Source organism: Gorilla gorilla, chromosome 5 (assembly GCF_029281585.2).
Source record: "Gorilla gorilla gorilla isolate KB3781 chromosome 5, NHGRI_mGorGor1-v2.1_pri, whole genome shotgun sequence".
Taxonomy (NCBI): Eukaryota; Metazoa; Chordata; class Mammalia; order Primates; family Hominidae; genus Gorilla; species Gorilla gorilla.
The window spans coordinates 86,062,598-86,086,118 of NC_073229.2; the positions used below are offsets into that span (position 1 = coordinate 86,062,598).

Consider the following 23,521-nt stretch of genomic DNA (forward strand, 5'->3'; position numbering starts at 1 on the left):
ATAATGTTAGGCTAAGAAAGGGTTTCCAAAGGAGGATTCCTTTCTGTCTCCCTGTTTCTGTCTCTGACAATGTCAAAGTAATAATTGTTTTAATTTCATACAATCTTGACACGTGTGTGTGTGTGTGTGTGTGTGTGTGTGTCTTAGATGTAACATTAAGGGAAGGCCTTTAGTAATTATGACTTTAATTGTTATGGCTGATTTTTAGAAGAATATTTCCAAATATCCAACATATATAGAAATTCATAATTATATGGAAACATAATTTTTATGCATATTTCAAAACTGATGTATGAAAGTCATTTAGCTAATTAATGAGTCAGAATCTCTTCCTACATTTGCATTGTTACTTGTCACTGTATGACTTTAGAAATAAAGCCACCTCCTAGTACTAGTTATGAGAACAGATGGAATATGAAGAGTCCAAAAAGAAATGATTCTTTACTGGATATTTTCAATAACTATGTAAATGGCTTAAGCTTTGTATTTATTGGTGTAAATGAATTAATTCCAATTGTAGCTAGTGTTAGCTATATTCTACTACATGTTTTGGGTAAATTATATGCTATAAAATAGTTGAAAATCAAAAATGTAAGAATTTGATAGCTAAAGTCTCACAAAATTTTAAAAATAAAGTATGACCTTGGAGGAAGAATACTGTGCAGTCTTTAGGAATGCCCTAATGTCGAGGATCTTAAGTAATAGTAGGGAATGTAAAAACATTGAGTTCCATTAGTAGATGAAAAAAATGCTCAAATGCATATTGGATAATTTTGCCTAAATGTGGCTTTAATACATGGTTGTAAATTTGCTATTGCAGATGTAACTAGATCACATGCTAGACCTGATCAAAATACATTAAATGTTGTAGCTACCTTTTTTTATTTACGGTTTCAAATTCAATGGCTTGAGTTTCAGGAATAAATATTTCAGTGAATATCATTGTTCATAGTTGATGTCCAAGGACTCTACTAAATTTCCTCTTCTTCATCTGTTTTATTACATAAGTTGAAATTTTAAGAAAATGTTTTACAAATGTCTTTATGAACAATTATTTTTCCTTCTTTTTTTTGTTTGTTTGTTTTGTGGTAAGAATATTTAACATGAGATATACTCTTTAGCAAATTTTTAAGCATACAGCCCAGCATTTTAAAGCACACAACACAATATTTTTAACCCTAAGCACAATGTTTCGGGATCTCTAGAACTTATTTATTTTGCATAACAAAAACTTTATTCCCATTGAACAGCAGCTCCCCATTTTTTCCTTGCCCCAGGCCCTGGTTAATCAACCATTCTACTCTCTGTTTCTACAAGTTTGACTGTTTTGAATACCTAATATAAGTGAAATCATAAAATATTTGTTGTTCTGTGATGTGCTTATTTCACTTAGCATAATGTCCTCAAAAGTTCATCCATCTTGTAACATATGGCAGCTATCCCACTTCAGGCTATTTATGCAAAGGAATTGAAATTAGGATCTCAAAGAGAATTTTTTACCTTCATGTCCATTGCAGCATTATTCGTAATAACCAAGCTGTGGAAACAATTTAAATGTCTGATATGGTTTGGCTCTATGTCCTCACTAAAATCTCATATTGAATTGTAATTCCCAATGTTGGTGGAGGGGCTTGGTGGGAGGTGACTGAATCATGGGGGCAGACTTCTCTCTTGCTGTCATGATAGAGTTTTCACAAGATCTGGTTGTTTGAAAGTGTGGAGCACCTCCCCCTTCTCTCACTCTCTCTTCTGCCCACCATGTGAAGATGTGCCTACTTCTCCTTTGCCTTCTGCCATGATGGTAAGTTTCCTGTGGCCTCCCCAGAAGCAGAAGCCTGACCAGAGCCAATTAAACTTCTTGTCTTTATAAATTCCCCAGTCTCTGGTATGTCTTCATAGTAGTATCAGAATGGACTAATACAGTGTTCATCAACAAATGAATTTAAAAATGTGGCATATACATACATATTCAGCTTTTAAAAAGGAGAAAATCCTGCCATATGTGGCCATTGTTTTTATTCCTTGAAATGGGACAATTCAAATAATCAATTCCCATTACTATGATTTTCTGAAAAAAAATCACAGGACACATAGTTGAGATACAGTCTTCTATTATACCCCACCAACCACCCACACACAGGCACACTGCCCAATGCTAAGCATTTATTCTTTTCTGTATCTTGGACATTTATACTACGGGGATAGAAATAGACATTGCCAGCCAGGTGCAGTGGCTCACGGCTGTAATCCCAGCACTTTGGCAGGCTGAGGCAGGTGGATTACCTGAGGTCGGGAGCTCGAGACTAGCCTGTCCAACATGGTGAAACCCTGACTCTACCAAAAATTCAAAAATTATCTGGCATGGTGGCAGATGTTTGTAATCCTAGCTACTCATAAGGCTGAGGCAGAAGAATCGCTAGAACTAGGGAGGTGGAGGTTGCAGTGAGCTGAGATCACATCATTGCACTCCAGCATGGGTAACAAGAGCAAAACTCCGTCTCAAAAAAAAAAAAAGAAGTAGACATTGCCTTTTACTTTGAAATTATACATGATATTTGTGTTTCCTAGAAGTAGATAAAGCAAGCAAATATCATTGAAGAAAAGCAAGATGAACTGGGTGGTTGAAAATAGAGAGGAAGTAGATATCCCGAGTATGAGAGAAGGAACACCATTCTTGGTTGGACAAGATATCTATAATTGTTTTTAGTAGGATTATTTTATGTTTCTACATATCATGCCACATTTTTATGCAGTATCAAATTTTGAGGACTGCTACTGGGTACTTCATGGAATTGAATTCTGAGGACCAAAGTCTTGAACTTCTTCATGATTAATCTCTGCATCCAGTATTGGCATCAAACTTTATGGCATTTCACTGTCAAGGGACCATGTAAACATAGGTGAAATACCTGGAATGACCAGAATATTGTTTCCTAATTGTTCTTGATTTAATACAATTTTTGAAACTTTTAATGAACTTCAGTGGGCAGGTAAACTCAATGGCTGGAATTTAGTATCCCCTAATGAGCTGTGACAGAATTTTAGATTAGATTCAATTTGATTTGGAGAAAAATAAACAGAGCGGTACTTTTTTCAAACATATACATGCTCAAATGTGCTATATGTGAGGACCTCATCCAGATGTGTACTGAGGGTTTATGCTTTGTAGAATGATAGCAATCTACAGAAATGGAGCGAGATGCTTTTGAGACAAGAGTGTTGATCTAGTTGCAGGACTTGCGTACGTGGATGAGTCTACACTGAGAAGTAACTACTGATTTGGAGTACAGCACTAACGTATGCTGAAACTAAGTTGATTAAAAACTGCTTACACATGAAACAAAATAAAAAAGCGTACATCTGGATGTTATTGAGGCGGTCCTGAAAGAAGACAATGCTTCTGAAAATCCAACCTATATCCAACTTACATAATTATTTATTCATGCTTGCCCCACAATAGAAGATTATGCTTTTTACATGGAAGCAAACTATCTCTGGAATCCTTTAGTGCCCCAAATTTATATGTAGCTACTGGGATGGGCCATTCTTTAAGAGACTTACAGGTTTACTGATGAAAGGGGTTGTAGAATAAATAGCAAGGAGAGAAACAGCTGACCAATTGCTTTTCTACTACTACTTCCAGGAAGAAAAGACCAGCAGTGTGTTCTAAAAACCCATTAAGGGGAGAGGATATAAGACAGTCCCACAGGAGTAGGAGACAGGAGTTAGAGATTTAGTAGGGCAATCAACCACTTAATTTTTAGCGTGAATCTCAAGTTATTTGATATATAGTTGAGTTTAAGGCTCTGAAAATAATGGACACCTGCTTCTAATTCTGCCAATTTTTCTGGAGAAATAGCAGACCGATACACACAGACGCTATATTCTGAGGTATCCAAACTTCCATATTTGGTCAAGTACTGTACGTTGAGCCAGAAAGAGCAGAACTGACTTTCCTCAAATTAATAATGTGGAGTTGAATATGAACATTTCTATTAAAATGAAGAGTTGTTCTTCTGCGTATCCTAGACACCATTTAAGCCTCAGGTATTTTTGTGTGACACAAAGATGTGTGAGAGATACCAAAACATATTACTGAAGTTCAATTTTACACCACTCTTGTAATTTGGGGCTTAGGGATAATTTAGAGAAATTAAGCAATGTAGAATATTTTTCTCCGGCGGGTGGTGAAGGGAAACTCACATCAGTTATATTTTCATTGTGAGTGCTTCCCATGGTAGTCACAAACACATCCATTTCTCCAGTATACTGTGGAATTTCAAACAAGGAGAAAAATCTGATGAAATTCAGCTCCTGCCTAGAAAATTCTAATCGCGTTAATCAATATCAGCCAGTTCTACCTTCAAAATACCAAATGTTGTGACATATGCTGTGCAGAGTTTGGCAGCAAACAATTGGCCAAGAAAAGAAGTAATGGGATCAGATGTGAGGAAAGAGAAAAATAAGTATGATAGCAAGAATACCCGTACTCTTTAAGAGGTAAGGCAGAAGAATTAAACATTTAAGGCACAGCAGGGATTGACAAAGAAAAGAAAAATTGACCTCCAGGGAAGATTCCCAGTTCGGAGATGTGAGATTATTGTTAACAGACACTTTATGCCTGAACAGTTTGTTATCTAAATACATTTCCATGGACCTATAAGTTTGAAATTAAATGGGTGAATTTTCAGAGAAATCCTTAGTTTTCCCAGTATTGATGTCTTCCCAAAACATATTATTATTGTGTTTTAAAATAAATGATCAAAAGGGTATATTTAACACCTCATATATTATATCTCACCTGATTGACCAATTGCCAAATAAAGCTTATCTCCATTTTTTCTGAGTTTAGGATTATACTTATAAAATAAAGGTTACTATAAAAATATGGTTTTTAAAATTATACTTTAAGTTTTAGGGTACATGTGCACAATGTAAAAATATGTTTTTATTTCCCATAAATACTTTTAATAAGACATTTAAAATAGGTTAAAACTACAGTGCCTGGATAAAAGTGCTTGAATCTCCTAATCCTCCATGTAAATCTTAAATAAGCAATATACCCATGAGATCTCTAAATCCACAAATGCAAATTGTCCATTTATGTTGCCAACAAGCCAGATGGCATTCAGAGCTTCCTCAATACCCATGAAACACCTGCTTGCTCCAATTATTAGATTTTCAAATGCTATTTAATATCTCATATATTATATAAATTTTATGGATAAACCTAGGTATATATACATATATTAAAACCATTATTTTCTTCATTATATTCTTTACAATCGTATTGATATAAAGTAACAAATAAATATTAAGTAACAAATTCAGAAGCAGATCACTTTTTTTCTAAAGGAATCAGAGAGAAATTTTGTCACACCTACATATGCCTGCATAGTGTTTAACTTGGAATGATACAAAAATCTTTAATTCATCAATTACACTATTAATTTTACAAATTCTAAAATTACATACTCATATCTCCCTCAAGATTTTCAAGGTTCCTTATCTTCTTTTTCATAAAGATGTTAAAACATAATTAATGGCTTGGTGAATGATTTTAATCCATACAGATATAAGAAGCTTAGGAGATACCAAAAAATATGTTTAAAAATAAGCTATTTATGGATCTACAGAGTCCTTCCCATATGTTTTAAGTTACTTTAAGCTTTTAATTCTTGAAATGTGATTAGATTAATCTAAATAAAGATAAAATGAAAGCAAGCACATGCGACGGATGCCATGTTATCCATGTAGTTCTGTGCATATTAATTCTAAAATTGACTATGTTCCTAGGTCTACAGACCTGGTTTGAAGATTCATTCTGCCTGTTTCTTTGTTTCTGTTTTTTTTTTTTTTTGCATCATTAGCTTAAAAAACATTGCATTAATAACTCCTGGTGAGTTGAACTCATTGTCTCCAGTCCAAGTGGAGGAGAGCCTTAGTCTCCTTCCTTCCATAACTCTCTTCCCACTTGAACTGGAGATGATGATTATTGCATAAATGCTCAGGATATTTTTGCATTTGAACCCACATAATTACCCCAGCCTAAATAAAGTAGTCATAATAGACTTTTCATTCTACTCCCACATTTAATCAATAGTAGAATATTTTATTTTTACCTTCCAAATTCTCTGGATCCTACCCTGTCTTCTCCCATTATACTGCTTTAGCTGGACTCACATTCCCCTCACCTTGATCATTGCAGTACTTGGCACTTTGTCTCTTTAACCAGATAAATCTCTCCCAAAAATTATTTTTCTAAAATACAAATTTGACCATTTAACTCCCTTACTTACAAACTTGGAAAGTTACAAACTTCGAAAGGACCCTCTCTCATTGTTTATAGAATCAGTTTCATCAGTTCAGTAAGCATTTTTTACAAGTCTCCATCCTACCCCACAAATACTATTTTGTTTTACCTCTACTACTTTTTTTAATTTAAATGATGGTTCCTTGTAATCCATCAAATCTCATCTTTCTTTACTTCCATTTTTTTCTTATGCTTTGATACCAAATATATCAATGTGATAAGCTCATCCTTTGAGATTGAGGTCAAAGCATACCTCCTGTTGAAGCCTTACACAATCTCTCAAAATATAGTAGGTTTAATCTTTATTTTTTCACTGAAACTTTATGTACTTGTAGTGTGTTGTTCTTATATACTCTATTCCATTTGTTTACAAGTTTCACTAAAATATTGTAAGCTTATTCATTTAAGACATTTATCTAATTTATTCATATGCCTTTAGCATATGTTAGGTTGAAAGCATCTAACAAATATTCATTAAGTAAATAGTTAATTTAAAAAATTAATCTATGTAGAATGAGTAGGCCATATATGATGCAATCTATACCTGTGCTATTCTGAATATATGATATATCTTATATCTATCTATAATATATATAAGTACATATATAATTAACACATTTATACCTATGTCTGTATCTCTTTATCTCAAATAAAAAATGTTACAGGAGCCAAAAGAAAACATTTATAGTTTTAAATTTTTCACATATTTAAGTATCTGAATACCTACATAAATAAAGTAGAATTGGACAGTTTAATCTGCAGTTTCTTTAGAGTAAGCAAAGTGAATGTCTATTTCTACAGAAATGGAAAATACTAATAATATTCTCTGACTGTCTTTCTTTGTCGCTCTATAATATACATGCCCACACACAAATACACAAATACATTGATCTTTCAAGTTAAAAAGCTCACAATATAATCCTTTTTATCTTCCAAAATATCACTATCAGGTTTATAGTTCTGCTGAACTGAAAAATTTTGGGAGAAGCTTAGAAAACTTTTATGGATAAAGAGAAATCAAAATCATGCTTTTAAAATTGGAAGGCAAGAAGAGTTTTCAGCTATATAAATTGGTCTACAAAAGGTATTGCTAAAGAACTAAAGAATGCTGCAAATGTACAGATGCCCTGACCTGTGGAGATACAGTAATTCCACTGACAATAAGCATCATGAGCAATTATTTTTATTTCCTTACTGCCCAATGTCTTTGATGAAAAAGTACTATCAACCTAGACTACAGAATGTGGCATTAAAGTTTAATTCTCTTCAATCAGGTAGGCAGAGATCAAATTCTGACACTGGCTTTTATTGTGGAAGAGTTAGAACTTTCTGAAAATCTCTTTTAAACCATTGAAGCAAACTAAAAATGTTATAAAAGCCAAAAGAAAACATATGCAGTTTTTTTCACATATTCAAATATCTCCACACCTACATAAGGAAAGTATAACCAGAGAGTTTAATCTATTTTTTTTTCCAGAGGAAGCTTTTTTTTTTTTTTTAAAGTTTAGGCCTGCTGCTTATTTAACTCTTTAGATTCCTGTCTTGTTTTTTGCATTATCACAGTTGTATAAGCAGGCTTTCCTATAAATTAAAACATTAACAGCAGAAAAGTAAAATACCATATAATTCCGTACACTGACATTAGCTTTTTTACTTTTTTACTTAAAAAATAAAAATAATCATATTGATAGAAAGTTTTTTTGTTTTCAATGTGAATATGACTTATGAAGTGTAGCTAAAATTTGAAAATGTAGCTGCAAGCATGGGTTACATTTTTGAAAATAATGAACAAAAGGACCTGAATTTTGAACATTTTTTCTACAATTGAACATGTCAGATTAATCTGCTATAATAGAAGCACACATTAAGCACAATAAAGTATTTATCAGTGTTCAAAATTACTATTTTTTATGCCCCTCTCATCTGAATGAACTGTCTTTCTAAATAATGAGAAGTTTATCTCATTGTTTCTTTTAACTAATTCTACTTCAATTTTTATAACTTTATAGTTCTGGGAAATACACCCTTACTTTCAAAAGGGCATCACTTCCAGAAAACATCTGAATGTTTAAAAAAAAATCATCATTTTAGGGCCAGTCATAAGTTTAAAAGACTGAAAACTAGCACATGTAAATTTGCAGAAGGCAAGTGTAATTTTTTTATATAGGACAAGCATTAAGCACTAAAATTAATTTAACGAAGATACACTTTTGAAGAAAACATGTGTTTATATTTTTCTCACCACTGATAACGCAAATACAGATTAAAAACCATATCATTCTAAGAATTGCTAAACTATATACACAGAAAAAATGTATTTTTATCAATTCATTCAAATAATATACTATACAGATTATAAAAGGTGTGGAATGTTTCACATCCGAAGTTACTTACATATAATTTAACATTTTTTGTATCCACTTTTTAAAAGAAGAAAAAGCTGCTGAAATTGTTATATACTCTGGGTTGATGATAACTGACTCTATAAATTTCTACCTTTGTTGATTAATTGAACGTTCTATAGCTATTTAGCCATTATGTGTTTTTAAACCCTTTTTAATGTATTTTATTAAAATTCTTTTATTTAAAATGAAAAGGCTAATAGATGTGTCAGAATTGTATCAAAGAGAGAAAAAAGTACAAAGAAAAGACAAAATCATACGATAATTTTATTCTAATTATTTCATAATCACCTGTGACATAAATTGGCAAGCCAGACTTCATGAGGAGAAAGAAGGAAGTGGAAATGGTAGAAAGAAATGTACCATACCCGTCTTAACTAGTTGCTGAGGAGAGATTCTCCAAACAAGTTTATCTTTGCCATCTATCTTTGCCTATCTCATGAAGTCCCCTGCCACACTCTGATTAGGTTGGCTGTAGACCATGCTATTTAATAAATAAGGATACTAATTTGTTATAAGAGAGTTATAACAAATTTATTTATTTATTTATTTATTTATTTATTCATTTATTTATTTATTTATTTATTTATTTATTTTGAGACGGAGTCTCACTCTGTCTCCCAGCCTGGAGTGCAGTAGCGCGATCTTGGCTCACTGCAAGCTCCTCCTCCCAGGTTCACGCCATTCTCTTGCCTCAGCCTCCTGAGTAGCTGGGACTACAGGCGCCCACCACCATGCCCGGCTAATTTTTTTTAATTTTTAGTAGAGATGAGATTTCACCTCTGTGGCTAACACCTCTGCGTTAGCCAGAATGGTCTCTAACTCCTGACCTCATGATCCATCTGCCTCGGCTTCCCTAAAGTGCTGGGATTACAGGAGTGAGCCACCGCGTCCGGCCGAGTTATAACAAATTTCTGAGTTTCATAAACAGTAACTAAACAAGGTTTTTGAGTGTGTAATTCTTTATGTTCCAGTACCTTTGCTCTTTCCTGTTAACCTTCTCTTATCAAATGAAGCAGACCTATAAATAAATACTGTAAGATGGCTAACAAATTGCCACCAAAATAAAAACAAAATAAACTTAATTTTATATTATCCTAATTTACAAAATTCTTTTAAATTGATACTTCTTCATTCATATTTCATATTTTCACACTACTAATTTACCTAAAGTGTTAGTGCAAAATTAAAATATGCAGATAAGTTATTTTTAACATCATCCCTTCTCTGTTTATTCTCTATTAATTAATAACAAACTATCTCAAGATGAAGGTTACCAGTGAGTTCCCTGGTTAAAATCAGTTATTTGCCAATTTGCTTCACGTAAAAAGATTTTATGTATCATCTATCTATGTGTCTAATCATCTATCATTTATCATCTATCTCTTAGTGAACATCTGCTGAGACTAGACTGATTTGCCACAATTATTTGGCTAAACTGATGGCAGCCACAAGCCCTCTGGAGTGGCTGCTGTGAAGACACCAGCTGCTGTGGAGAGGCGGGCAGCTCCAGGTGCTGGCACACGTGCTGGCTCCATGCAAGGCTACAACTGGACCAGAGGTACTGCACGTAGCTCCCACTGCAGGCACCCACATCTGGACGAGGGGAATGCAGTGGTTCCCAGAAGCTTGGAGATGCCATGTGGTCCTCAGAAGCTTGGAGAGGAGCTTCATTGATCAGTAGAACAGCTCTTAGGAGGCCCGAAGTGGGTAGTTGCTCTCTGTAGGCAGGTTATCCCAGGAGACCCAGAGTGGGTAGCTCCTTTTCAGCTCTCTGCAGAGAGCAAATCTGGAGTGGGTAGCTCCTTTTCATAGGCAGGTTGACCCTACAACTCAAGGAGACTCAAATTGAGTCCAATTTGAGTCTTTCCACAGCTGGTCGTCCAGATGTCTCTCTGAGTCTGGCTGAGTAGGGGGACTGAAGGTGTGTGTTGCGGGGGGGTTGGTTTATGGGCTTTAGAAGGGAGGAAGTGTGTGCTGATTGGCCATGGTTGGGTCTGGAAAAAGCACCATGAGTTCTAAATCCCAAAGTAGACTCCACCTAGAACTGACAGCCTGGCCCCCTGCTTCACGCCTTCCCTGGCTTGAAGGTGGGGCATCAATGGGGACTCACCCCTTTCTGCCCAGGAGCCTGTCTGCCTCCCACCATCATCAATCATGTTGTCCAAGACACTCAGGCTGTTCTTGTGGAGGGGCGTCTGCAGGTCCATAGGGAGCTACCCTCAGCATCCCCTTGGCCTCCCTCTTGTGTTTGTCAGTGCCCAAAATCTGGAGGGGGCCAGGGCGGCAGAGGGCTGGCATGTCAGCATCACCCCAAGCATGGGCACACCTGGCCGGTCCTGACAGTGCCTGGGCTTGGCCTCAACCTTGCTCCAAAATTGGAGCAGGTGCCAGGAGTGGGGAAGAGTCCAGGCAGCAAGAGCAGGCACTTCCAAGACTGTGGGGCCATGGGGTAGGCTCTCCAGGGCCCCCAGAGCACAGGGATGCCTGGGTTCACAGCCATGGCTGGGTGGCTGCAGCTGCGCCCGGGAGGGTAGGGCTCTCATCCAACCAACTTGGAAGGGGGCGTGGTTCCTGCCTGCTCCTTGGAGTGTAACCCTGGCTGTGCCTCACCTACTGCAGCCAGTGTCTTTGCAGTGGCTGGTCCAGATGGGCCACACCTACAATCAAAATTATCTGGAGGTATGTAATTTATTACAATAAAATTGTTATTTATTAAAGGCATCAAATTTTGCATTGAGACAGCCATTTGATATTTATCAGTTAAAATAGTTTGAACTCTTTCTCTAGAAAATTCAGTATACTTGGTATAACTTGTTTAGTATTATTAAAGATTAACTTTGACAGGAATTAATAGTAAAGATAGTAGAACTGGACATCAATATTTACTTCTTTTCACACTCTGTTTAGTTAATTAAAAGAAGTGTGACATATAACAATTCACTTTTTTCTTACCAAAATTTAAATGGTGAACCATTTTTTACTATTTATCTTGCCACAGAAAACCACCAAACTCATTAACCATCTGGTAATTATGCCAAACTATCATAAATCCATAATTATTAGTGCCACAACTCTCTTTAATATGGTTAAATTGTCTACTTTTTTTTCCTTCATTTTTCCTTTTGGTTTCAAGAAATACAGAATTGTAATTAACTAGTCATGTTTGATCCTATGGATCGTATATGCTCCTCTTTGGCTTTTGGAATCTGATGACATACTAAAGCAACCTATGTTTGATAAAGGTGTTTTAAACCATAGAAAATTATTTCTGCTTCATCAAAGGAAAGGAATTTGAATATATCTGTGTATTTATATTTTCTGTGAAATAGTCACAAATATATTTTAATATACATAAAAAATTCACATATTTGTAATTGGTTACTAAAACTAATTTGTAATTTTGAATGGACACAATCATCCTATTAAAATGTATCGCATACATATTTTCTTCTGCTAAAATCTATTTATAAGAACTTCTGAAGGAAATATAGGTACAGCTATGATTTCTCAATTTTCAAATTCCAACTGCAATTTTTTTTGTACATAGTAGTTTTCCAAAAAATATTAGCTGAATTAAGTTATATAATAATTAGATGAACCATGAAATTAACTTTTTAAAATTTTAATCTTATTTTGAAATCAATTAGTTGCCTAAAAAATACAGCAATTGCCAATTTTCAGTGTAAGTTTTATGTGTAAATCAAATACTCTTTAATGTAAATTCACTTGGTGAATTAAACGAGTAGTCTCATTTTATTTTCTACATATGGCAATAAAGTAACCTTAATTGTATCCCCAAATGGAATAAACAGATGTATTTTTAAAATTGAACTTGATGCTGTTGAGCAAACACTATTTGTGTTTGATAGAATGAAACCTATTATATTGAATGCATAGGCTTTTTCTGTTACTCGTTTAAATTTTTGATTGAACATGTGATCACTAACTGTGGTTTACCATCACATTTAGTATAGCTGACATTGATTTTATCTAGAAAATAATCTATATTTACCTTTCAAAAATAATTTGATCATAAATTATTGCCAGGTATTTTGAAAGGCAAACTATAATAAATTCTCACCACTCAAAATATATTTTTATTTATTTATCTATGGAATGACAAAGAAAAGTAGAAATCATAACAGAACTAAACAGGAAAAGGTGTGTAAGGTATTATATTCAAAATCAGTTCCAAAAGTTATGCAAAAGCTGGAACTATGAAAATTTTAATAAATTCTAATTTATTATTTAATAATATTTATTTAGTAAAATTATATTTTAGATTGATTCAATTTGTTAATAATATTTGAAATATCTATAAGTATTTCAAAAATTCTGATTTGGAGAACTAAAGTACAAAAATACGTAATTTTTAAAAATCCCAAGGAAATTTGAAATTCTAGTGATTTTATTTAAAACATGAACAAAGAAAAATATTTAGTAAGCAATTATAAGGGTTGTGATAGTTTAGGAGGTCATCAGAAAAAGATTTCATTATTATGAGATGAAATTGTAAAAAAAATCTTACATGTGAATATACGAAAAGGCCTACTAATTTGATGGATAAAATATAATTTTAAAATTATGACATAATTACTAATAAGAATACTTTACATTAAAAAATCAAAATAGGTTGATGTTTTAAATTTGAATCTCTCCATGTTGTGAAGTAATAGTCATAAATTTAGAGTATTACATGTTCCATCTTTTATTTTTGAAAATATAATCTCTATTTAATAAAATGTCACCTAAACTACAGCCGTTAAAATACCAACATCATTTTCCAAGCTGTAAAACTAATTAACTTAAAGCTAAGTTGATTAATGATAGTTGAAAATGGTTATTGTACAATCAATATCACTACCCTGTAACCATCATAAGTTACCTAACTTCTCTTAGTCTTTATTTTGGAGGTTTTTATCTAAGCATATAAGAAAATAGCTTCTGTCCTTCCTCAATATGGTACCAGTATGGATTACTTATCTCAAATATTTTATTTAACAATATTATAGGATATTGTGGTCCCTAAGAATATGTAATTTAAAATAATTCACTTTTACTGATTTTCCTGCAATCTTTTTAAAAAGAAACTTGAAAATGTCAGGAATCAAACATTAAAGCTTACTAATCTTTTAACATATAATTAGTGTGAATTAATTATGCTCAGTTCAAGGTAGAAAGAGTAATAAAGTTTAAGTAAATAATAAGGGCAAGAATATGACACACTTCAAAAATATGGAGATAATGACCAAGGAGAATCAAGTCTGGGGAAAAAAAATCATACAAGATTAAAGGGAAATTTGGAGCTGGAGGGTGGGAAAGTTGTGGGGATGGATGAGGACTCAGTAAGGCAAAGGCAGAGAGCACTATGGAAAAAAAAAAATGCCTGGAACAGGATTTCACATATTAAAAACAAACCAACCATCTTTGTGTCTCAGTGCTTTGTTTTATAAATCATTTCCTAAATTCTGTGTAATCTACAGATTAAAAAAGTTATGTATAATGTCTTTGCTTATTTCTGCAGTCCTCTGCTGTGTGAGTCTAATTTGAATTTTAGTGTAATTTCAACATAGCTTTTATAGTTTAATAAAACTTACATGCATTAAAATGCTATTAAAGTGTTACACATGGTTAATAATACTTATGGATTTCTGAAAGCAGTCATTATTACACTGAACAAAGTCATTAATGTCTTTAAACTTTGCATCAGGAAATAAAATACAAAATAGATGTCTAACTGCAAGGAGAATAGTCATGATATGTGACTATAAATATTTCTTCTCTTTTTACCATATATATTTTTCTTTTGTATTTCATATTTCAAATAAAATATACTGTAATAAAAATAAATGAGCAATGCATTGGATTCTGGTATTGACCTTCCCACTGATTGTGACTTCAACTTTGATGACTGACAGAGTACAAACCTCCTTAGGCCTTTGCCTTGTCACCTATATAATAACTAGGACACTAAAGGTAATCTCTGTAATCTCCCTCAGCCCTAAAACTCAATTGAGTTTACAGCTAGAAATGAAATCATCAGGTATTATATTTTCTGAACAAAAATATTTTCAATTATTTTAAATAACGTATATAGTTTGGGAATGGCAGAGACTTTGAAAATCTTACCTATTATTTGTCATGTAACTTTTCTCTACTTCAGACGTGCATATTATTAAATTGGCATTTCTTCATTAAGTAATATAAAGTCAATCACTTAAATGTTTGGATTGCCTAAAACATACATTACTAAAAATAAGTTTAGGTGTTTAAAATGTCCATTCATTTCTCTATAAATCACCTGAAGTATGGTTATAGAATGATATGTTACTACACACCTAACATCTAAGTAACTGTTTATCTAAAAGAAATACTAACTTATTTTGCTTGAAATAGTTAACTTTTATTTTATTTCAGTATGCAAAGCATACTGCCTATGTATTTGTCCACAGTAATAAGGAGACTATATGTCAGTGGTTCATTCATTTTACTATCCAGAGTCACATTCCAAACAGTCAGGCTTAAGTCCTTCCTTCCCTTCCTTCTCCCTCTGTCCTTCCCTTACTTCCTTCCTCCCTCCCTCCTTCCTTCCTCCCTCCCTCCTTCCTTCCTCCCTCCCTCCTTCCCTCCTTTCTCCCTCCCTCCTTCCTTCCTCCCTCATTCCTTCCTCCTTTCCCTTCTTCCCTTCTTCCCTTCCTTTCCCTTCCCTTCCTCCCTTCCCTTCTTCCCTTCCCTTCTTCCCTTTCCTTCCTTCCCTTCCCTTCCTGTTTAAATAATCTACCTATGATCACGATATAGCACACTAAGGATTTACAGTATAAAACATGCTTTGGAAGAATTATATTTTCAACTGGCACACTGAAGCAAGGGGACACTGATGTAGACAATGTCATATGGTAGCAACATCAGAGTTTATCACATTAAATTAGCATTTTATAGTAACACTTCAATTAGGCTTATAGTTTTCATTGAACTTTAAAACATTTTTATAGTTATATAACAGCAATAAACATAATGGGTTTATAACTAGCTTTATATTTGTATATATCAATATATAATTTAACTGAGACAACATGAAATTTATTTTGCTTTGAAAGGAGACCATATATAAATCAACTTATAAATTTACAAATCTGTTGCATAGAAAATAAATTCCTAACAGGTTCAGTGTCTCTAAATGTGCCTGAGAACATTAGACAAGACCACTGAACTCAAAGTATAAAAAATTATATCTAATCTGGGTTTCTTGGTAATTTTTTTTTCTTTCTTCATCAAAATACAACTCTTCTGTGTTGATATCTGTGCTAACTACCATAACAAATTTATCCTTGCCAGAAAACAAAGAATCTACCTATCTTTCAAGATTTAGTTACTGCATCAGCAAGATTTTTTTAAATGAATATTAGCTATCTTAATTAGGTACAATTGTCTTAGTTCTAAAATAATTTAAAATAATAAAATGTTTTCATGAGAAAAATCAGCAATGAACAAAGTATAAATCTGATACGACTCTGACCTGGAGAGGTCCAATACTCAAAATTTAATAGTAGAGGAAGATATTTAAATAGACTCATACTTGTGTAGTGATTTGACCCTTAGACCCTGGCAACCACAACACATGTAGTAAAAATAGGCTTTCATGGGTGTTCCTGTGCATTAATGCTTGCCTCCGCCCAGACATTTAATGGTTCAGCCTTATTTAAAATAGTCTTAAAGACACAGAAATAATTCAATAAACAAGAGTCTGGCAAATAGAGTTAGGATATTAAAGTGGTCTTCGGCTATATCTGGGTAACAACCACGAAGATCAATAAAGCTGGGATACAAAATGCTAGAAACTGACACACTGAGTTAACTTAATTCTGTAACAATAAAAAGATGAGTTCAGCTATATGAACTTTGAAAAAAATCAAACTCTTGGAATAAACTACTCTGTAAACAGAAGATAATAATATGGCATTTTAAGTGGGCGTTACATTTACGATGAAAGAAAATAATGAAAAACTAAGGCACACTGAAAAGTAAAAGAGATTAAAATACAAAAATTTCAGAAAAACTGGATAAAAGTTTGAGAAGTAAATAAAAATGTGAAAGGAACAAAAATATAAAAACTGAAAAAAGTGAAATACATGAAGGACAGAGTTTTAAGTAGTGTTACTCACAATAGCAAGGATATAGAATCAACCTACATGCCCATCAACAGCGGATCGATAAAAGAAAATGTGGTACATATACACCACACCATAGAGTACTATGCAGCCACAAAAAATAATGAAATTATGCCCTTTGCAGAAACATGAGTGGAGCTGGAAGCCATGATCCTAAATGACCAAACACAAGAACAGAAAACCAAACACCATACGTTCTCCATATAAGTGGGAGCTAACCATTGAATACACATGATCATAAAGGTGGGAACAACAGACAATGGGGATCACTAGATGCAGAAGGGAGAAAAGGGGCTGAAGAACCTCTTATTGGGTGCTATACTTACAGCCTGGGTGATGGGATTTTTGGGATCCCAAGCCTCAGCATCAAGTAATTTACCCCTATAACATACCTGTGTATGTGTCCTTTAATCTATAATAAATGTTGAAAATGTTGAAATTTTTAAAAAAGGAAGCAAAAAATTTCATCAAAGAAAATGTTTCAAGAAGTGTGATATACAATATGTAAGCAATATTGCTACCCAAAGTAGAATGCAGAATGAGTGAATCAATATCAATCTGCATAAGACAAATAGAATAATTTTAAAAATTCTCCTGACTTGAAGAAATAAATAACAGAAACGTATGACACCACATATTTTGAATAAACACTTAAAACTCCAGAACTAAAAACAGAAGGGAATTAAATTATAAGTTCTCTATATGTCAGTCATTGGAATAAATCTTTTCTACATGGTTTTTAATTAAATAAAAGTCATGTTAACTTCTGTGAAAGAAATGAATCAACTGAATTTATAACATATAGCATTCATGAAAAAAGACCATTCCTTGGTTTAATTTTGGCAATGATGGAGATGAAAGCAAACTTGACAGCACTTACTATATCATCCTCAGTCAAAGATAAGATCTAAGAAATTTACATTTCACCAAGTTAAAATTAATATGTGAATCTTACAACACAACAAAATATTTTAGGTTGGCAATTAAAAAAATTACAGGCAATTTTAAAGGGTAGCACAGTCTTTACATTTTTTGTTTATTTGTGTAATGTCATTCAGCATTAAATTTCAATTGGAAAAAATAATTCTAAAATAAGTGCAAGCCTATGGAATATTCTGCAGGTCATTAAAGGCTGAAGTATTTAATATAATAGTTTTCCTTGCAAGTAAGACCTCAGAATAAATACCCTTAAGGTGCAAAGTTATAAAGTTGAGTAATTTTCCCAATTAAAGTCAAACAGACCTTAGCAAAATCATTAACAAACCAGCAACAAGAATGAAGACATTAACTTTTACTATGATTGGCATAAACTTTGAAGCAAAAATAGTATAAAGATAATAACAACAAAATATTTTACCAGGTTTTTAAGAGTGACATGATTCTTTTTGATTAAATTTAGAGAACACAAAATAGAACTCAGAACAATAAGTTCAATTTTCTTCTTTAAATATCAAATAATAATTTTATTATGATTTTACATAAACATATTATGGATTAACCCTTAACCCATGAACAAATCTGATAATTTGACTTGAAAAGCACTACCTTCTATCCTAGAATATGAGTTTTCTTTGGTAAGTAAACTATCTAAGGACTGTGTTGACTTGGCACCAGCTCTGACTTCTCATAGTGTAGCATGGAGTCCCAGTAGAAACTGCACCTCCCAAGGCATTACCATTGACAGATCTTCAGGGGCTTTTAAACACATTGAATCAGCAATGATAATTTTGGAGATAGATGACTCCTATTTAAATACAGTCTGAATAACTTTAGAGCAGTAATGAATGCCTATGCTTATCCCTGGGAAATATGCCAGGAAAAGAAGCAGGCATTTTCAGCCTGAATTCCACTGGCTTCATGCTGTAAAAAAAAAAAAAAAAAAAAAAATCAGCCTAGCTAGCCTGTGGATAACTTTTCCCTAAAAGGAATATTTATAAAGGAGCTTGCTATGGTTTAGGTGTCCATACCAAAACTCATGTTGGAACCTTAGTGCAGCAATGTTGGGAGGTGGTGCCCATACACAGTGAATAGACCTTTAAAATAGATTAAAGTCTTTCTCATGAGACTGGATTTGTTCTCTCGAGAAAAGATTAGTTCTGGGTACAGTGGGTGTCAGAAAGCAAGGTTGCCTCTCCTGTTTGGTCCTTCTTGCATTCCAGCTTCCACATTCACATCTCTGCCATCCTATGGTACAGCATGAAACCCTCATCAGAAGCCAAACAGATGCCTATGCCATGCTCTTGGGCTTTTCAGCCACTTGAAGCATAAGCCAAATAAACCTCTTTTCTAGTCTCTGTTATTCTGTTATAGCAACACTAAATGGACTAAGAGCTCTTACAGTGCTTGATTTAACAAATACTAACAGATTGTAAAAATACACATTTTAGGTTTATGTTTACTTATTTTGATAATCAATTTTTTTATTGAACAAAATGTATTTCCATGAATTGAATCCTGATTTTTAACACTGTATCCATCAGAAATATATGTTCAATTTATGATTAATGACTTAATCCAGGCAATTATTAGGTTATAACCCTGTGAATCCTTGTAGCAGTCATTTTAATAATTTTGTTTTATGTAATTTCCATTTGTATAAAAAACATGTTTACTATATTTTATCAATCTACAAAAGTACGATAAACAGAAAGTATGTTCAAAACACAAGATACAAGAAAGAAGGATTTAAAATACACACACACACACACACACACACACACACACACACAGGTACACACACATGTCTGATGCATGTGTATATCAAACAAAAATGGCATGTTAGGCAATGTGTAATAACTAATATCTATGTCATAATAATAAATAAACATTGTTTGCCTATGCTAAATGTAAGTTAATATTCTTGAACTTATATGAAATTAGCTTTTATGTATGTCTTACTAGAGATATACACCAAATAAAAAATACAGTAGATACCAAAATATATAAGTAGGCAAAACATGCCCTAGATATTGAACACAGAAAATACGGAAGTGACAGTATTGTATAGAAGGCAGAATATATTAGTGTCTTAAAAAAGAAATAATAAAATATAGAAATGATAAGTATACTTTACTAGTAAATAACTATATATCAAGATATACATGATAAACCTGTCAGTAATTTAAGATATATGACAGAAATACAGCTCACAAATTTTAACTTAACATCATCCTAGCACAAATGAGACTGAAAGGAGGTAAAGTATGTGTGTATATTTTTTAATACCTGGGTTCGGTTATTATTTTACAAGTTGAACAGATAGTGACTAAATTCTCAAATGACCAATCCATTGGATATATTATATAATCAGAAATAACAAAGGAAAAAAATTCATCTCCTAAAAAGTTTAAAACTATACCTTTAAAAAGTGGTTCAAAAATATAGTGATAGAATAATTTGCTTTTATAACTCAAATAAAATTTTTATAACCTATTAAGATCTCAGGAGATAGGCATAGTAGTAACAGAAATGAATCTCTGGCTAGGAATTATTCTATAAATGTGAAATATTAGCAAATCATTCATTTGGTATAAAATATTCAAGAAAAAGAATAAAAACCCACTTTGAGAAAGGAGAAGAGAAAAAAACAATTATAAAATCAGGGATGATTTAACTGGGAAAGCAAAACATGGGAGTGATATGAATATATGATATTTGGAAAATATAAACAATGCCATTTTGTAACTGTTATTTTCTAAGTTGTGCTTATATAAATATATAAGATAAAATCTTACTTCAAAACTTAGTATTTACATTGCAGAGTGCATTACTAGTGGGATGTTTATAAGCTCTCCTAAATATATATTTACTTACTTGTGGGTAAATAAATACTGACCTGCAGTCAAAAGTATGTCCAGGCCCATCAACACAGATCCCTCCATTAAGACAGATGACTGAATTAAGTTCAGGCTCAGCACAATTATCAATGCTTTTTTCACAGTATGCAACAGTGTATCCACGTGGGCAAATGCAAGTAAATCCATGTGCTGACTTCTGACAGAAGCCTTCATTCATACAAGGGATTGATGTGCAGTCCTAGATTAAGAAATAGAGAATCAAATTTGATTATTAGTATAAGGTTGACCCTTTTAATATAATTATATTTTTATTTAAACATAATCTAAAAAACTGATGTGCAAACTTATTTGACATTTCCTTCCTCTGTTAATTGAAATATATGTTTATGACAGTAAGCGGCTTTTTACCTTTTATTACCAGAAAGACTCTGTCAAATATTTTATTGCTGATTTACCAAGAAATAAAATCACTATTAATCTTTATAAAAAGATGTACCATGTCAGAGAACTGCCCCTGCCCCCAATAATGGTGCTAAAGCAAATTTCCTCTGCAGATAACAGAATTCACTGGCCCTTAGTGTCTACCATACCTCTCAGTTTTCCCAAAACAGCCCCAGTTCAACTCTGCTCTCCTACGGTAATGATTAATAGTACTTCCATTAAATTTCAAAGGATTTCTGGGTTTGATCACATACTTAGAACAAACATTTCACAATGCATTTATATCCATGTAAAATAGCTAAAACATCTGTAATAGCTGAAGTTTGAATCCAATCCTAATCTTTTAATTACCTACTTTTCCCCATGCATTTGTCCAAATGTATGTCCAGCATTTCTGACACCTATAGCTGCAGAAGTGCAGATGTCTTGTAGAGTTAGAGGAATCTGGATAATACCTGTTACTTTTTAAGCTTAAAAATATTTTAAAATTTCTCATAGTTTTACTTACTTATTCAACAAATGGTATTTTATTTATTGTAACTACATGGATGCACAAAATGGTGATAATATCACCCACCTCATATGGTGTGCTATGAGAGTTAAATAAAATAATGGCACTGTGTCTTAAACGTCATATGTGATCAGTAAATATTATCTTTCTTTCTTCTCCACTCTGAAGGCCAAGAGCTCAGTCAGCCTCTATTTCAATCTTTTGGCACTTAATTTGAACAAGAAATATGTTTCTCTGTATATTTAGCTTCTACCATATCATACCATATACCATATGCTTTTAAGTTTACAGTTTAGGGTTTATATATATACTTACAGTGTGGAAAACACATGTCATAGTACCACAAACATGGTATGACATTATTTTTCATAATGTAAGCTGAAAAGATTTGCACCCATAATTCTGAGAAATAATTTATGGAAAGTTATGACATCATTAGTAAAACTGTTTATTTTCAAGAGTTTTACCTAAAGATAATATCTTAATGAACCTAAACCAACTTGAATCATTTTGCACTCTAGGTCTTGAGTTCTTCCATTCTCAAGGATAATTGCATATGCAAACATAAAATACTTCTTCAGCATTTTACCTTGAAAAGTGACAATTTTCTAGAATTATTGTTCATTAATTGACACCTATGCCTACAAATATTTAGTGACTTTTAAAAAAAGTATTAACAACAAAAACTCATACCGACAAGACTATTACGGAAGCCATTGCATTAATATCATGTATCCACTGGAAAATTAGATGATGTTAAAAATTATCAGAGAGATTAATTAGCGTCATCCACGATTAGAAATGAATTGTGCACTTCAGTATAATATTCCAGTCATGCCTGGAACTTAGATAGTGATCTTGTACACCCCCACCCCCCCACAAGTGATAGAACTAAGTATGTTTTTATAAACAAATCCTTTGATATTTGTTCCACTTTTGCTGAAAATGTGAACTTGTTAAGAAAAACCAAGGGCACATAGTAGACTATCCTGTAGGTATTGCAGTTTTATTTATGGAATAGAAATGCAGAATTCCACAGAGAGTGGCATGTGGAAACATGTTTCTCCCTTAGCTCTGTTTCTAGATATGTATAGAATGATTTATTAGAAAACATTACATAAACTAATTGAATTGTATCTCCCATGGGAAGATAGGGATAGTTTTTAGACTGCCAAAAGTTCTGTCTCCAGGGTTTCAAGAATCTTTTACTAAATTAATTAGAAAGCTTAATGGGAAATACAAAGGCAATTTCTTTTTAGAGGAAATCAAATTGTCATTTAAAGTTCTTGATCTTTCCTGGTTTAAAAATTTAAAAGGATGCCTTTCCTTTTGTTCATCATCATTTATATTGCTTTGCTATATTCTATTTAATATAATAAAGTGCTTTCCCAAAGAGTTCACTAAAGTAATTTCAGAAAATAAAAGATATAAAAGGTTGAGTATTTAGAGAAAGAGATGGAAGCTGGGAGGAATCCTGCAGACCAGGGCAATCTAGACAACAGAGCTTGACCCCAGTGATATATTCATTCAACTTGTACTGAAAATATTATGCAGGAAATGTACAGGAGCATGAAAGGAACAGGGCAGTGATATATTCATTGTGAAATTCTTAGACAGGGCAAAGTACTAACTGGGCTAGTAAATGTGACAGTTATCTCACTGACTCAGTTAGTTGTGTTCTCTCTGAGGGATGTGGTTTAGATCCACAGGGTTGTCCTGTGATCTCTTAACTGCCTAGAAAAGGAAATTACCCAATGTCATCTTTATCATAACATTTCTCTCATGGCATCACGTTTTATTTTTTAGCATTGGTGTTTTGGGTAGTGGAATACCTTCCTCAATTAAGATCTTGAAGAAAGGGAAACAGATACAGAGAGAACCACTAT

At 33.1% G+C, this 23,521-nt stretch overlaps 1 protein-coding gene across 1 annotated transcript in view; it reads right to left on the minus strand.

Moving 5' to 3' along the window:
- The window catches only part of LOC101154316 (eyes shut homolog), a 436,121-nt gene that overhangs the window by 313,509 nt on the left and 99,091 nt on the right, over positions 1 to 23,521 (minus strand). The window contains exon 7 of the mRNA XM_055391317.1: positions 20,722 to 20,921. Coding sequence (XP_055247292.1) covers positions 20,722 to 20,921 — 200 coding nt within the window. The remainder of the gene's footprint in view (positions 1 to 20,721; positions 20,922 to 23,521) is intronic.